The sequence below is a fragment of the Centropristis striata genome, chromosome 2, assembly GCF_030273125.1.
Source record: "Centropristis striata isolate RG_2023a ecotype Rhode Island chromosome 2, C.striata_1.0, whole genome shotgun sequence".
NCBI lineage: Eukaryota > Metazoa > Chordata > Actinopteri > Perciformes > Serranidae > Centropristis > Centropristis striata.
Window position 1 is genome coordinate 17,207,741 of NC_081518.1, and position 18,317 is coordinate 17,226,057.

Here is an 18,317-nt window from a genome sequence, read left to right on the forward strand (position 1 = left end):
AGAACAGAAACTTTCAGCCACTTTCATCGTCGGTAAAACAGAGGATTAATTTTCCGTTAGTTAGACTACTTACCATAGACTGTATATAAATAATTTTTATTATTTATTTATTTACATTACAGCGCACATAGAGAGTCCGGCGGCTAATGGTGCGTTCAAGGTCTACACGAATGTCAGAATTTTCGACGTTGTGCCGAGCTCCAAGTTCCGACTTTCAAGTTCTGACTTGAGTGTAAATTAAACACACCATAAGGCGTTATGGGAAGAACGTGTTAGACCCGCCTTCGAAATCAAGTCAAGTCAAGTATAGTTCATTGTCCCAATTTGGTTGCAGTCTAGGTGTATAAACGACATAAAAAACAATACATTCCAACACACATACATAAAACAGATCACTGCCTCAATAACTATATATTTAAAACAAAACAAAAAACAATACTGCAACAGAAGGCAATTCCAGGTGAAGTGTCAACCACATAGGTCCCCAACATTAACATCAACAACATCATCATCATCATCGTCAATATCAACTCATCGTCATCGTCATCATCATCATCGTCATCATCAACATTACCATCATCGTTCAACCAGATTCAGTTCCCTAATGGAAGTGGGGATGAATGAATATCTGTACCTCTTCTTTTTCACCCTAGGGGCACATAAGACACACCAGATGGTAGCCACACAGACTCAGAGTTAAGAGCTTTCAAAATAAGAGCACATGGATGTGTTAGCAGAGTCCACCACAGAATTAACAAGAAGACTGTCAAAATAAGATGCCTTAAATAAAACCTAGAATAACCCTTAGTCTCCTTTACAATAATTCTCTAAAATATACAATGATAAGATGGAGTAGTGGCATTAGAATGTGCGAGAGGCACCAAATTTAGGCTTTTAGGGCAAAATTATTCTCCGGGGGAGCATGCCCCCGGACACCCGGACTTTGTTTGGGCCCCCCCATCATAGGCTCAGAAAATCTTGTGGGAAACCAGGGTTTCCCCTATCAGGTCTGGACTTGCCTTTGATCCACCACCCCCTGAGTCCAGCCAGCACCCCACTTCTTCCATCCACTAAAGTGCACACAAAGCGTAACCAGCTCTGTCTTGAAGACTAAAACACCAGGAGCCTGCCATGCTTTAGCTCAAGTTGGGGAATACTCATTCCATGCCCAAAGCCTACCGTGCCACTTTCAGGATCTTTTGAACCATCACTATAATCTAGCCATCACATTCATTTAAGGCACCTGGCCCATTGGTACTGTATGGAACATGCTGTAGTGGCCCCTCTGTCACGTATGCAAGTCTTGTCTACTAAATTAAGTAAAAAAAGCAAAAACACATCCAGTAATCTCTCATTTTAAATGAATCTGGACTAAGGTTGCTTGAATTTTTACATTTGATCCATTTCTAAACGTTTCTTCAAGTATCTGGTTTAGATTAGATTAGATTAGATTAGATTAGATTAGATTAGATTAGATTCAACTTTATTGTCATTTCACAAGTACAAAGCAACAAAATGCAGATAGCATCTAACCAGAAGTGCTTAAACAGTAATTAAGTGAATCATATTGCAATATATACAGGAATGGATTGTACAAAAATGCAGTATATATAGGTATAGATTATATGATAAATAAAAACAAATAAATACATTTAAAAAATAAATCCTAAATTACGAATTGTGTAGTGTTATTTTTAATTATTTTAACAGTAGTCACGCTGGGGGATCTGTATTGTGGTGGCTCTTAAGATCTTTTGGGGAGCTGATGCGGCTGTTCAGTATCCCTGTTTTTTTCATTAGTTTTAGTTTTAATTTCATTGTCAATTTTTGTTTTCAAATTCAGTTAGTTTTAATGAGTTTTTAGAGTGTGCTAGTTTTAATTAGTTTTTATGTTTTGGAAAATGTTTAGTTTTAGTTTAGTTTTTATTAGTTTTAGTGTTAGTTTTAGTGTTTTTGTAATGGGGTATTTGTTGGGTGCCAGATTCAATAAGGTCACAATTAAAGTTTCCTTTATTTCCTTTGTATGATCCATCTCAGCCCCAATAAGTTTATTAAGTAATAAAAGTTCCATTACAACGCAGAAAGAAAGAAAAAAACGCAGACCACGCAGTGGCTGTCTATTATTCGGTGTTGATTCAGACTCTTGGCAGTGGGCCCATGTCAGCTCTGCAGAAGACATGGGAAAGGGATCTGAATTTGACATTCAGTGATAGGATTGGAACAGAATTTGTAAAAATGTTAAAGCTGTTTAAAGGGATGCAAGAATACGCCTTATTCAATTCAAAATTATACATTGATTTTATTGGACTCCTTCCAGGTTATTTAGATTTAGGTACTTTACTTTATGCTTATGGTCATGTGACAAAGTCCAACAATTCTGGACCAATATTTTTGATAATCTATGTGAAATTACAGAGATGCAAATTCCATTTCGTCCTAGATTATTTTTTTTAATTTTTTTTTGCTGGTTAGTGTCTATAGATTGGATCCCCATGGAGGTTGATGGTAAGTGAAAGAGTGGAACTTTAAAAAAAGTTTTAAATGCTCTGCCCCAAATTTGGAGATCCTGGGCCTGTTCCATATCAAGCTTTTTGAGGTGAGTTTCTGCTGCAGACATATACTGCCCTCCAAAGTCTAACTGCAGTAACTACACAAAGGGTCAAACAGAAAAACTGCTTTAAAGTTTTTTAACTGGGCAGCTAATTGGTAAGTAAGTAAATAAGTGAAACAACTTATTTCTACATGTATTGAGGATCAAAAATCATGATATCTATTTGACCTTCGACCCCAAAAATGTAGTTACTGCACTCAGGTTTTGCTGTAAAAGGTTTTAATCGTAATGCACAAACACAGTCTAGTAACTACAATGTTGCTGGGTGGCTCAGTTGGTAGAGTGGGTCCTCTTCTGAGGGTTTCTGGTTCGATCCCTGATCATGGCAGCTACATGTCGAAGTAGTAGATACTGAACCCCAAATTGCTCCCGGTGCTGCGTTCATCTGTGTGTGAATGAAGTGGCAGGTGGCACCAGTGTGCCCTGGTAGCCTCGTACACCAGTATGGATGTGTGAATGAGCGTAGTGTGTAGTGTAAAGCGCTTTGGATAAAAGTGCTATAAAAGTGCACCCCATTTGCAATAAAGATAAAATATATCTTTTTGTGATTATATAATCTTACTCTAAGTAGGACAGAGTAAGTTTAAGCAGATGGAGTAAATGTATTTAGTTTAATCATAGTTTAAAAACAATATTAGCACATGAGCATCGTATCAAAGCATCTTGCATGATTAATCTATAAATGCACACAGAGAGGTCACATACACAGTTAGTGAATTATGCATGCATAGATAGTGACCTACGTCAATCAGACAGTGACCCACAGAGACAGACAACAGAGACTGAATAAGGGGTTTATAATAATAAGATGTTATTCTAACAGGGTGGTCAATAATAACAAAACATTACTATGTTATAGCCCATTTCATAGTTTGTAGTTTCAGTAGTTTAACTACACAAAAAATGGCAAAAAAAAGTAATTTAACTACTTGAGTCACTACAAAACGGCAATAAAGCATTTCTTTTTAACATACAGTCATGGAAAAAATTATTATACCACCCTTGTTTTCTTCAGTTTCTTGTTCATTTTAATGCCTGGTACAACTAAAGGTACATTTGTTTGGACAAATATAATGAAAACAACAAAAGTATATCATAAGAGATTAATTTAAGAGCTGATATCTTGACATTTTTTATGTTTTCTTGATAATAACCAAAATCATTATCAAGAAAAACCATGGCAAATGGCTAGATCACAGCTCTTCATTATTCAATGGTCATGTTGGTACACTAATTTAGACTTAGTAGGCTGTTTTATTTTCATTCAAAATGAGGTTTGCGACTCAATTCCGACATTTTTTCTCTTATTTAGGCCAACAATGGCTCTTTTGTTAGTAAAGGTTGACGACCCCTGGTCTAGTTCAATTCCATGGTTACTGTGGACGACCACATGGGGGCGCTCAAGACCAAAGAGCTGCCTGAGAGACGGGCTCTCTCTCTCTCTCTCCCATATATATGTATATTAACATAGATAGATAGATAGATAGATAGATAGATAGATAGATATATATATATATAGATAGATAGATAGATAGATAGATAGATAGATAGATAGATAGATAGATAGATAGATATCCAATTCAGCTTTCGCCATTAAGAGGGGTTAACTACGACTCCCAGGGTGCATTTCGGAACGAAGCGGCCAATCACCGAGCTTACAATTCTCTTCTTCACGATGGCGAAGCTGCTGGAAACGGATTATATGTTAAATTAATTAATTCTTGATTAGGATAAATTTGTTTTTAATTCAGCGAACATGATGTGAATCGCCAACAAATGCAGCAACGAATCGCTTTAATGTAAATTTGCAGCTGCTGTGATTCGCACCGCTCGCCCCTCAGACTGGATTCTTCTCCATGGCAACGGCGGCTGAGGCTCATGGGTCACGTAGTGTTTAGAACTGTTCACTAGCCAAAATTACGGATTAAACGTCAACTATCAGAAAGCAAGTTGAAATGAGTGAAATAGTTGGTCCTGGCGTATATATATATCTTCACAGTCATTTTTTTTGTCAAAATTGTTTTGTTTTTTTTGCCTAAATCATAACCTATGAATCATAACAAAATAACCTACATCCTCAGTTGATCAGATCATGTGATTTTACCCCTTTAAGATCATCACTTCTTTGACAATTTGCCACATTCATAGGCATCAGATAAGAACCCAGCAAAGAAGAGCTAGAGGGAGGTTGTTTAGTTATCAGTTTAGTTTATCAGTGTTTTATTGTTGACACTAATATTGCTAACACTTTACTCTAAGGTGTCTACATAAGAGTGACATGTGCGTGTCATAAACATGACATGGGATGTGTCATGAACATTAATGACACTTTGAAGTAACATTAATGCTCATGATACTTGTCATGTCATGTTTCTGACAGGCTTGTGTGACTCTTATGTAGACACCTTCAAAATAAAGTGTTACCATATCTTGCTTAAGTCACAAAGGCATGTTCAAAAAATTGCCTAAGTCATTTATTTCTCTTAAGTTACATCATTTACGCATAGTGTTATTACTATGCCAATAGCATCCTTTGTTACATCCTTTTTGAGTGAAATGATCAATAAATGTGATATGTTACACTTTCGGTGAAGTTTTTTGTGTTTCCTGCAAAACTTAAAAAAATGAGTTAGGTGATTATTTTAACAGTGTGACGATATGATGGTAATTTTGAGCTCGGTGTCTCTGTATTAAGCGACATTGAGACTGATGAAAGACATAAAGTAAAGTACTTCCGGCCCCTTCGCTTGGAAGAGGCTCATCTAGCCAGCCAGTCAGAGCGTTTCTACGGAAAGCCCGTTGGTTCATAACACTGTTAAACCCTTCGTGATCAGCGCAATCGACACATTCCTCCAATGGCGAGATAATGGCGAGAATGGGGCCGCTGTTCAAGGCAAAGAGAAAAGCCAGTGCATTGGTGGTTCGGAGCTGAAGCTAGCGGGAGAAGAGAGCCGGACTAGCCGCAGACATCGTCCAGGTGGCGGCTCAAGGAGACTGCTGTGATGCTACGTATGCAACTGGAAGAAAGGGGCTTTTTTACTATGAGGGAGTGTGTGTGAGCCCGGTTTTCTGGAGACACGGGAGCCCTGCCGATCCGCTTCTCGTCCTTTTATGTCTTTTTTAAAATTGTATTTCTTGGTTTACTTTTATAGACTCGCTGTTTTTAGGATAGAGCGAAGATACGCAGTGAGCTGGCGAAGTTTTGGGGAATGGCAGGTCGAAGCCGAAGAGCATGGTTTAGTGTTCTGCTGGGGCTGGTGGTCGGGTTCACTCTGGCTTCCAGACTCATCTTACCCAAGGCGACCGAGCTCAAGAAAGCTGGGCAGAAACGGAAGGCAAACCCTGCTGGCTGCGGCTTGAATGGTGCTCCGAGGAAGGAATACAGCGCTGTGCTATGGCCACCGCAAGATAACGGTTCACCGGCGACAGAGAAACCTGGCTCCAGGACCAATAATTTCCTGTTCGTCGGTGTCATGACCGCCCAGAAGTACCTGAACAGCCGGGCCGTGGCGGCGCACAGGTATGTGACGTGTCAGACTACCTCTGTGTCTCCAGTGGGAGATTAACCTCCAGAGGAGCATTAAATGTTGCCTTCTTTACCTGGAGGGACGTGGGTCCTGGTTCAGGCCTGTTTTGCTATGTAGAATTGCTAGCAGCACTTATTTCTACCCATTTCAATGTTCCATTCCACTGATTGTTTTCAATGGAAATACATAAATCTGCCTCATTAGGTGCAGCTAGGGCTGGGCGATATGGACCAAAAGTCATATCCCGATTATATTTAGGCTGAATGTCAATATATGATATATATGGGTCAATGATGTGATCTCATCCATTTTCAGTTGGTGTAACCAGTATTTCTTTTCCATAAAAATCTGATATCTATATACAGGAAAACAAAAGTGAACTAAATGAGAAAAAAATAGGCTACAATCCACGTTTACATTGCAACATTATGGTATAACAAATTTTACACAATTTGACAAAACTTTTGAAAAAATGGTTGTTTTAAGAATAGGTTCTGCTCAATATTGACAAAATGTGTAAATGTAGAAATACTCAGAAATATGTTTTTTTTAATGGAGTAATTAAATGTATAAGTCCACTTAAATACACTGTTGGTGGAAAAAGTTTAATATTCTTTAAAAAGAAAAATTATTTTGTGGTTACACCATTTGACATCTTGCCAACCCTTATTTGTCACTGACCCATATTCCGATATTTTTATCGCACAGTGAGAGCAAATGTTCAGTCAAAGCCAAATATGACATGATACAAGTAGTTTTATTGAAACCGTTCATTTAAGTGAACATAAATACTGTATAACAACAGGAGTAACTTTTTAAAAAAACCAAACTCCATAAAGTGCACATTTAGATAAAAAAAAAATTAAATAAAATGTGTAGCTTGCCTGGAGCAAGGATCACAGTGCAAATTTGAACTATAGCGATATATGCGACATTGTCTAATTCCATATCACGTTTAAAAATATATCGATATCTTTTATATCGATATATCGCCCAGCCCTAGATGCAGCGTGATGTTCCTGCTTTGTGTACGTGCATTTTGCAGGTAACAGGTAACTGATGCAATTGACAATAAGCCAGTCTTGTTATGTTCCCTCATGTAGCCTTAGGGCTAGACAACTCCACCCCTCTGTCCCTATATCAGAAACTTTGTGCATCATATTGTCCCATTGATTAAAGCTATATGATGTTAACAGTGAGTGGAATATTCAATGGAAGATTGACTACACCCTTCCATCAAATGGAAATACTCTACATGAGTGCTGCTGAATATTAGAACACCTATTTCTCCAAACTTTAGCCTGACAGATTCTGTGTTTTTGGAAACTTTGGGAGAGGACTACAACTAACAGTAATTTGCATTGTCAGTCAGTCTGTTGATTATTTCTCCAGTTTATCAATCATTTAGCCTATAGGGGAGATTCTCATGAAGCCAGTCTAATTTATGTCTGTGAAGATTATAAGGACATACTTTATTCAACTAAATATATTTCACTGTTATATGAATGAACAATATAGCCATAATGAGGCACAATTCATTGTTTTCTGTTAAAATAATAATTTATATATTTTAAACATATTTTTGATTCACAAATTCATTACCGTAATGCGTCCAGATGAAAATGTCATGGTTTCCCCACACTTGTATAGAATAAATATTAAATGAACTTTAAAAAAATAAATATTTTGTTTCAAAATGTATAATTTAACAGAATATAATCAAACATAATGGTTTTTAACAATGTATAAAGAACAAAATCTGAATGAAAATTGATAAGAAAAAATGGTTAAATGTTGCGGTAATGATAGAATTGTTTGCATTAAAATATTTGTATATTTTAATTAATTTTAGATTGTGTATGTTATAAAGGGTCAAGGAAAATATGTATTCAATGCTCTTGGATTTTTGCTATGAGCTGTACCATGTTCATGAGAATCACGCATAGAGTGTCAGAAAATAGAATAATATCATAACCCCAACTCTCCAGACTCACTGAGTGTCCAAAACCAATATATGTTCAGTTTAACAGTCTTGCCCTACACCTGATTGAAACACCTTATTGATTTTTTTCTCTCAAAAGATGAATTTACTGAGTGTTTCAGATCTTGGATTTCCAATAAAATTGTGTAGTAAGTGGGGTTTTGTGAGGCTTTCAGGCGGAACCAATATTCAAGCCTATGTTCCCTGTACAGGTGACATTTCAAGTCACCCGACTTGATATCTTCTTACATATTGGTTCTAGTCCTGCATGAAATCCTCAGGGCAAGGAATCTATGCTATCCAAGGAATCTCAGACCTTCTCTCAAAACAATCACCTCAGACATCATTTCCTCACTGCACTGCATACAGTTAGGGCTGGGCGATATGGACCAAAACTCATATCCCAATATATTTGGGCTGAATATCGATATACAATATATATCCCAATATTTTTATTGGAAAGTGAGAGCAAATGTTCAGTCAAAGTTAAAACCAAAAAAATTACATGTTACAAGTAGTTATTGAAACTGTTTATTTAAGTGAACATATATACTGTATAACAGGAGTACCTTTTTAAAAAAATCAAAGCTTCATAAAGTGCACATTTAAATGAAAAAATATCTTAAATAAAAATAGCCTATGAAATAAAATAGGCCAATCTTTTTCTGGAATAAATATATTTATATGAGAAAAGAATAACGAACATTGCAACATAACTAAATATGACAAACCCTAGTAAGGGCTGCATTTATAAAGAAAGAAAGAACATTTTTTTTTACTATATTGATATATGCGATATGGTCTAATTCCATATCACTTTTAAAAATATATCAATATAATTTTTATATTGATATATGTCGCCCCGCCCTACATACAGTGTAATATTAAGTCACCTGATTTGTGTTTTTTGGAGGTGTCCTGATATTTTCACTCAACATCTCATGGGACCTCAGACAGGAGCTCATGACTCTCATGTTGTCATTGTCAGTTTTCTTCTAAAATACAGTGGCAAGAAAAGTATGTGAATCCTTTGAAATTACCTCGTTTTCTGCATTAATTTGTCATAAAATGTGATCTGATCTGCATCTCAAGTATAGACAAACAGAATGTGCTTAAGCTAATACCACACAAACAATTATAATATTCCATGTCTTTATTGAACACATCCATTAAACATTCAAAGGGATGGTAGAAAAAGTAAGTGAACCCTTGATTTAATAACTGGTCGAACCTCCTTTAGCAGCAATAACCTCAACCAAACTCTTCTGATAGCTGCTGATCAGACCAGAACAACGTTCAGGAGGAATTTTGGACCATTCTTGCTTTCAGAAGTGCTTCAGCTCAGCCATATGGATAGGATGTCTGGTGTGAACGCCTCTCTTCAGGTCATTCCACAGCATCTATATTGGATTGAGGTCTGGGCTCTGACTGGACCACTCCAAAAGGCAGATTTACTTTGTTGAAGTCATTCTGAAGTAGATTCACTTTGTCATTGTCCTGCTGCTTCATCCAACTTCTGCTGATCTTCAGCTGGCAGACAGACACCCTGACATTTTCCTGTAGCTTACCATGATTCTACAGATCTCTTTTTTTGCGAGGCAGGCATGGTTCACATCAGCAGATGCTTCTTGTGAATAGCAATCTCAAGGAGTTTGAGGGTTTTTTACAGGTCAAAACTATCTCATTTCATTGTTAGGACTCTAAGTTTGCAAATTCCTGACTCCAATTAGCTCTTAATGGAGTCATTAGACCAGGGGTCTCAAACTCGAATTACCTGGGGGCCGCTGGAGGCAGAATCAAAATAACCAAAAAAAGACACAAAATTACTAAAAAAAGACACAACATGACAGAAAATAAACTAAATTACTTTAAAAAGACACAAAATGACCAAAAATACACAAAATTACTAAAAAAGAGACACAAAATGACCAAAAAAAAAGACACAGAATTACCAATAAAGACACAAGATTATTAAAAAAGACACAAAATGGCCAACTCACATTAAACTTTCATATCAAGGTGGGGGCCACAAAATATCGCCACGAGGGCCGCAATTGGCCCACGGGCCGCGAGTTTGAGACCCATGCATTAGACAAAGGGTTCACTTACTTTTTCCACCATCACTTTGAATGGTTATTGTGTTCAATAAAGACATGAAATATTATAATTGTTTGTGTGGTATTAGGTTAAGCATGTTGTGTTTGTCCATACTTGGGACTTTGATGCAAATAAGATCACGTTTAATAACAAATAAATGCAGAAAACTAGGTCATTTCAAAGGGTTCACATACTTTTTCTTGCCACTGTACGTCAACAGCGTAATGATGCAGATGCCTATCAAATGTGTTCAAAGATGCCATCCTGTAGCAAGAGTCAATTTTTGCATCTATTTAAAGGTGATAAAGATTCAGATCAGTGTTATCGAAATGTTGATGAATTCTTCTGAAGTTTCATAGAACTATCTGGGCTTCAAACCAAAGAGTTTTTTTCACCAACCACATGCTTGTAATATCTGCTGTAGCTTAATGAACTGATTGACAGCAGTTCTCTGTAGTGTTAGATCACTACTACATGCTAAAAATAAAAGTGATCCATATAAAAAAAAACAACCCTATAATAAGATCACTTGTTTATGAATGAAAGATCCATTTAGCTTTAGCTTCACCATTTCCTCTACATTCCTGTAATGTTTAAAGAAGCCTGACTCATAGCTTTACTGGTGAATTTTCCATCTGTGCTGCAGCACTGTGACAGGAATTAGTTGGGACTTTCAAAACCATTCTACTGTCAGGACATCCTCACCTGCTCAACCTTATTACTATAGTTTTTTTTCTCCCTGTGATGCAGAAATGGTGAGGAAATGCAATAAGATCTGTTGAAAACATGCTTCACAGACTTTTTATTTATTTTATTTATGATTGTACTGTAAGCTTCCTTTTTTGAAGACAAGTTCACTCAAGAAGGCAATGTAGTATGAAAAACTCAGAGATTAGGTCCATGTCTGCATCTTTCGACAAGAGATTTTGAATTTTTTTTTATTTTTCACAATAAGACAAAAGAAAAGGATAAAGAGATAACAACAAAAGGAAGGTGCAAGGTAGCTGCAAGAAACTCAAAAGGGCTTCTAAAGGCTTTATTAAAATTCACAAGTTAAATTAAAAACAAGTAATTATGAAATCGGAAAAATAAAATAAAATAAATGATGACACATAAAATTGAAGCAAAATTATAATAATATTAAAAGTAAAATAAAACAAAAGTGTAGATGTGTGTGTGTGTGTGTGTGTGTGTGTGCGTGCATGCCTGTGTATGTGTGTGTGTACCACATAGTGACCTGAGCGATCAGAGCCACTGAACTGCTCTTGTATGTATTCAGAGAGGGAAACTGGATGGAACTATTAAATTAATCATTCCAGAGTATTGATCCTCTGTAATTTAAGGAAAATAGACCAAGAGTAGTACGATAGTGAGGAGGTGAAATCTTGTTAGTTGTCTAGTACTGTACTTGTGTAATTGTGAATTGACATGGAAATATTCACTGAAAGCCTTAGGAATGGAATTTGCAATATACATGTATTTAAAGATAAAAATCCATATTTGGTATATATTGATCTGAAAAATTGTCATTATCTTGACTTTTTGGAAAATGGGAGCAGAAGGATCTAGTCATTTTGAAAATGTGGCAGTTGTAACAAATCTTTTCTGAACGAGATAAATACTGTGGAGGTCGGAGGCCCAAACAATGTTGCAGTATACCAAGTTGATGTGCTCTCTCCAGCTTAATCTCTTCACTCCTTAGTGAGAAACATTCATATAACATACATATATCTAAACAAATTGAATTGTTGAATTGAAACCAAAATCAATAGTACAGGCCTAGCCTAGGGCTGGGCGATATGGACCAAAAGTCATATCCCGATTTATTTAGGCTGAATATCGATATACGATATATATCCCGATATTTTTATCACAAAGTGAGAGCAAATGTTCAGTCAAAGCCAAATATGACATGTCACAAGTAGTTTTACTGAAACAGTTTAAGTGAACATAAATACTGTATAACAGTAGAACCTTTTTGAAAAAAATATCTTAAATAAAAATAGCCTATGAAATAAAATGGGCCAATCTTTTTCTGAAATAAATATATTTATATGAAAAAGAATAACAAACATTACAAAAGAACTAAATATAACAAACCCTAGTAAGGGCAGCATTTATATATAAAGAAAGAAACATTTAATTATATTGAGATATGCGATATGGTCTAATTCCATATCACATTTAAAACTATATCGATATATCGATATAGCGCCCAGCCCTAGCATAGCCTACTACCCACATCTGACATATCTGTCTGAAAATGGTCACCCTTACAAAATGTAAATCCTTCTGCAGAGCAGTGCAGTACAAGGGTGGTGTATCCTGTAGACTAATCTACATCAGTAAGGTTATTAAACAGCTGCTTGTTGTAAACAGAATTTCCTGAACAATCAAAAAACAAACTACTTCTACACATACTGCATTTCTCAATGTTTGGGGATATGTAGGTTCTCCTGCAAGAATACAAGTTGATCCACATGTTCTGGTTTGAGGAACCTGGTCTCACAGGAATCCGTGAAATAGCCACGGATTCGCTTAACTCAAAATCCATGGAATAGCCACGGAATCACTCAAATTTCCGTGAAACTGACAAGGGTTTCGCTACAATGCAATTTAATGCCAGTCATATCCCGTGGCTATTCCATGGATATTTTTTCCTATTGGTTTGTTCCAAGTCACGTGACTTTCAAGGTCCCGGTGGTCAGAACAAAAAACATGGCAGACAGTTCTCTTATTTTTAGTGAAAAATTCAATATTTTGACTTAGTTTCTGCATAAAAATTGATTTTTATTTTCTAAATATTAACTCAGTGAATGTACATAATCACTTTGTATGTTGGAATAGCCACGGGATATGACTGTTATTAACTTGCATTGTAGCGAAATCCGTGTCAGTTTCACGGAAATTTGAGTGATTCCGTGGCTATTCCACGGATTTTGAGTTAAGCGAATCCGTGGCTATTTCACAGATTCCTGTGAGACCATGTTGGCTTTGAGAGTGCTTCTTTTTGCTGTTACCACAGTGGAGAAAAGTCGCTCTGCAGACACACTTGTACCTGGGATACATTAATATCGTTTTGCCAGCCAGGGGAGGAGGGGATAGGTAACCTCATGAACACGCCACCAGTTGTAATGGTCCTCAGTGCCAGGCAGAGCTGGGGTTTTGCGGTATCTCTGCATTTCCCTGTCGGCCCTGACTTAGGGGGTCTTGGGTGCTGTATCATCAGTGCCATTGAAAGACTGTCCCAGCAAGCTCATAAGCAGTGAGGCCTTTCTTTTGGAAGCAGAGGGGCCATCCTCCATGAGAGTTTCTGCTTCACAGTTCCATTCCCCCTGGGCGTTTCATTCACTTCTGACCTCCCATCCTGTGTTTGTATAAAAAAAAATAAAATACAGAATACATAAAAAACAGGACATAGGAAAGGATGGGTGTAGAAAGATTAAGTGATTTGTCCAAACTGCCCTTCTGGGGTTTCTTTTACAGACCATTAATTTTCAGTTGGGAGCCAAAAAGGTAAGAAAAAAACAGAACCGGGGAGCGCACAATTTGAGACAATCAAAACATCACATAGAAATAAAAATAAAATTAATAAAAGCACAAATATATTCAAATGAAATCAGATCTGATTGGTTTTACATACTCAGTCCATTTGGTCCAGATCTTATACAATTTTTCTTTTTCAACTTTGAGGGAAAACGATAATTTCTCCATAACATAAATCTCAAAGACAACTTCAATCCACTGATTAATGGTGGGAGGTTCTACTTTTAACCATTTCCTCGTGACTGCTTTTTTACTGGCTGCCAATAGTATAGCCAGCAGTTTTGTTAAGAGAATAAGTGAGAATAAGTGAGAAGTGTATTTGATCCATGGACCAATATGTTGTATTATAAGAAATGAAAAGAAAGCTAGCAGGCAAGCTGTTTCAGAGGAACAGTGTTTTACTTTCAGGAGGAAAATACAGACAGATAGTGAACAGAGAGATTCAGGTGGAAAAATACGTTAATTAGAATTGTCCATAACAGCATCAATTGTGAACTTGTAACAGTTCATAAATCAAATTGGACACAAGTAACAGTCCATAAGTTAATTTAAGTTTGAAGTATTGTATTATGAAGTTACCTCCAGGGATGCAGCCTCCTCAGTCACTCCTGTGGAGATCTCCAGTCTCTCTTCCTCTGTCAGAAAAGGTAGTCCCTTAAATCAAGGATCCAGGGCAGAGGCAGTTTAAATGATCTTCTTCTCTGTTCTACCTCTTCAGGAGATCCACTTTTTTAAAAATTTCTTGTTCATTTTAATGCCTGGTCCAACAGATACATTTGTTTGAACAAATAAGTAGATCTTTGTCAGCAAAATTCAGCAGAATCGTTAAGAAAATACAACTTAAGATTGATTAACCCATTTAGGCCTAAAAGGCCTGGAAAAAAATGCCTGGAAAACCTCTGGGCGATTTTGAAAGAACCCCCTAAAACCTGAAGTTTTTCTGGAAATTCAACAGAAGATTTTTCAGCCTCTGTAGCAGATAGAAATGAAATTCAAAAAGTATTTGAGAGCTTATACCCGTGGCTTTCATGAGAAGTTTATTTGTCCAAACCTTCAATAAATTTTTTTTAAAAATCAACAAACTCAGCAAATGTTACATTTGACTGAATAAAAATCCTATGCATAATACTAATACATGCCCATTAGCAAGATGCAAACATGATATGACCATTGGAAGAAATTGACATAGTTCTCATTAGCCTACTGTAATAATTAATAATAATAATCATCATCATCATAATAATAATAATTATCATCATAATCATCACAATAATAAATAATAATAATACATTTTATCTATATTGCACTTTTCAGGGTACTCAACGACGTATAAAGTAATATAAGACATAAACAGTCATGATTTCTTATATCATCATCACAATCAATTAGTATTATTATTGTTATTATCTCCAGGTGAAAATATGTTGTCTAAAAACATATTCCTCATCCATAAATCCCGGTCGATTGGTTCCGAGGGTTCAAAGTCCGGATCAGCAATAAAATCTCCGGTTCTGTTTTAATCAGATCGCTTCCGTCACTCACTTCTGAGCTCCTCCGCTATAGTCGTCTTCCGCCATGATTTCAAAGTTCTGGAAAAGTCCCATGTTGCATTGCGACACTCCCACATGTATTCTGATGCATTTCATTGGCCAAGAGACCGAAAATCAGTGGAAAAAAAATACAAATACTAGAAAACAACGTATCCGCTTTCCTGGCTTTAATGCTCGAATAACGCAACAGCGCTCCCGGTTTTAATGGTAGAAATGCGGTAATGCTTTCCCGGGCTTAAATGGGTTAAGCAGACAAAAGTTTCATGGTTTTACAGTGTGAATTGTCATGATTTCTCTCAATCAGTTTGTGACTGTAAAGTGACAAACATACATCTGTTCAACTCAACTCTAACATCTTTTTAGTTCTTAACTTCAAACATTTTCAGACAAATGAATTGTCAAGCTTTAATCAATATATAGCAGTGGCAGCAGTGTGGTTGCATCCTTCCTTTGCTCTAATGCTCTCACAGCATCTTCTGCATTTGACATATCTGTTTGGTTGAGAGTGCAGAGCTCTGACTCCTTTTTTTCTCACCTCTGGAGACAGCAGGGTAGCACAGATGCAGGTTGTTGTTCTAAGAACCTCAACATCACGTCGTATGCTCTGTTTCACTGTGTGGCAACATCAGTTATCATGATTTTTCAGGCCAAGACATGTCTGATTCATTTTCACGAGGTGGCTAGCTGTTGTGCTGCGGTGGAAAAATGTTAATATCCATCGGACTCTCCCCAGAAGTCTGGAGAGCGTGGCCACGCTGGGATGCCAGATTCAGAGTGTGCGTGAAGCATTTTACATAAGGGAATTTTCCGATTTCAGCCGCAACAACCATATTACACGTGTTGTCTGTCACCTACACTACACCATTTTTCTCAGACATGAGATAGTAGCTCCACTAGATGAGAGCCTCTGTGTGACTCACGGGTTTGCAACACATGTGACACAATCTGCCAGTCAGGGGGCTGTTTCCACTACCGGGCAATACCCGGAACGAGGCAGGTCTCACTTGCCGAAACGCCCCTAATTTGTATATATGCAGTCCAGAGTCGGCTTTTGTCGGGACATTTTTAGTCCCTGTAGAAGAGCAGGGTCTTTTTTTCCCCTTGAAAACAGCCTGGTTACTGATTGGATAGATCACTAAGCAGGATGTGACGTAGTACTCTACACGACAACAACACGCACCATTTGTAAAAGCTGGCAAAGCAGTGTTCCCAACTTAGTGACTTTGTTGCTATAATTAGCAACTTTTCGGCCCCGCCGGCCCCCGCAGCTCGTTAAGAAGAGTAAGAACGAGTCGAAGCGACACATTCCCCCCGTAGCAGTCTCTTCCAGCTGCAGTCACAGAGCCGGCTAACAGTTAGCTCTGTAGCAGTACAGTGTGTATGTGCTGCTGCAGGAGGTGTTCACTGTGTTCAGAAGCTGTGCTTAATTAGCCATGCTGGTTTGTTTATGATCAGCTGCTGACTTTGTGCACAGTTAGCGACGGCGGCGATAGAAAACCATACGTCCCCTCCGGAGTCTCTAAATCCCTCTGGGGGCTAACTTGTAGTGGAGACATGCAGAGTGAGCTGACATTTGAGAGGGTGTGGCCTGAGACTTTCCTATTGTCCACCCCTAAAGGAAACACAACTATAATGTGCCATTACTGTCACATAAGAGTCCTTTGCGACAGAAGTCTCCAGGCGTCACATATTTTGGCTATTCAGCCTAAATTTATCGAGATATAACTTACACACACGTACAGAACCGTGTGAGCAGCCCATGTCTGCATCTGATTTTTCAGATATTACTATTATGATGTGATTCAGCATGATTGTCATTGAGAACAGGCACTAAGAGGACAAAAAAAGAATAATGTTCTGCGTATTCACAGAATGAAGAGTATATAAAATTAATAGAAAATATAATAAACAATAATCCTGCTTGTTTGTTTTCTTACATCTTTCTGACTATCAATTTCTGTATATGTGTTTACAGGACATGGGCACAGACTATTCCAGGTCACGTGGAGTTCTTCTCCAGCGAGGGCTCTGACACCTCCATACCCATTCCAATAGTGGCTCTGAGGAACGTGGATGACTCGTACCCACCGCAGAAAAAGTCCTTCATGATGCTCAAGTACATGCATGACCATTACCTGGATAAGTACGAGTGGTTCATGAGGGCCGATGATGATGTCTACATCAAGAGTGAGAAGCTAGAGGGCTTCCTGCGAAGCCTCAACAGTAGCGAGGCCATCTTCCTGGGCCAAACAGGAATGGGAGCCCGGGACGAGTTGGGGAAATTGGCGCTGGAACCTGGGGAGAATTTCTGCATGGGGGGGCCAGGGGTCATCATGAGCCGAGAGGTCCTCAAGAGGATGGTGCCCCACATCCGAGAGTGTCTACAGGAGATGTATACCACCCACGAGGACGTGGAGGTGGGCCGCTGTGTCAGGAGGTTTGCCGGGGTCCAATGTGTCTGGTCTTATGAGGTAAGTGTGTGTAATAATTGAGTGAAGAAACTGTATGTGGATTAGGGCTGGGCGATATGTCGATATAAAAGATATATCGATATATTTTTAAATGCGATATGGAATTAGACCATATCGTGTATATATCGATATATATATAAACATTATTTCTTTATATCTAAATGCTGCCCTTACTAGGGTTTGTCATATTTAGTTCTTTTATAGTGTTTGTTATTCTTTTCTCATGCAAGTATATTTATTTCAGAAAAATATTTTTTTTTTCATAGGCTATTTTTATCTAAGATACATATTTTTTATTTAAATGTGCACCTTATGGAGCTTTGATTTTTTAAAAATGTACTCCTGTTGTTATACAGTATTTATGGTCACTTAAATAAAAAGTTTCAATAAAACTACTTGTGACATATCATATTTGACTTTGACTTTAACTGAACATTTGTATCGTATATCGATATTCAGCCCAAATATATCGGGACTTTTGGTCCATATCGCCCAGCCCTAATGTGGATGAACAGGATCTGCTTATGTTTGAGT

The 18,317-nt window shown here is 37.5% G+C and overlaps 1 protein-coding gene across 1 annotated transcript in view; it reads left to right on the forward strand.

The window, feature by feature from the left end:
- Positions 1-5,419: 5,419 nt before the first annotated feature.
- The window catches only part of chsy1 (chondroitin sulfate synthase 1), a 70,476-nt gene continuing 57,578 nt past the window's right edge, over positions 5,420-18,317 (forward strand). The window contains exons 1-2 of the mRNA XM_059348921.1: positions 5,420-6,131; positions 17,288-17,783. Coding sequence (XP_059204904.1) covers positions 5,821-6,131; positions 17,288-17,783 — 807 coding nt within the window. The 5' untranslated portion in view covers positions 5,420-5,820. The remainder of the gene's footprint in view (positions 6,132-17,287; positions 17,784-18,317) is intronic.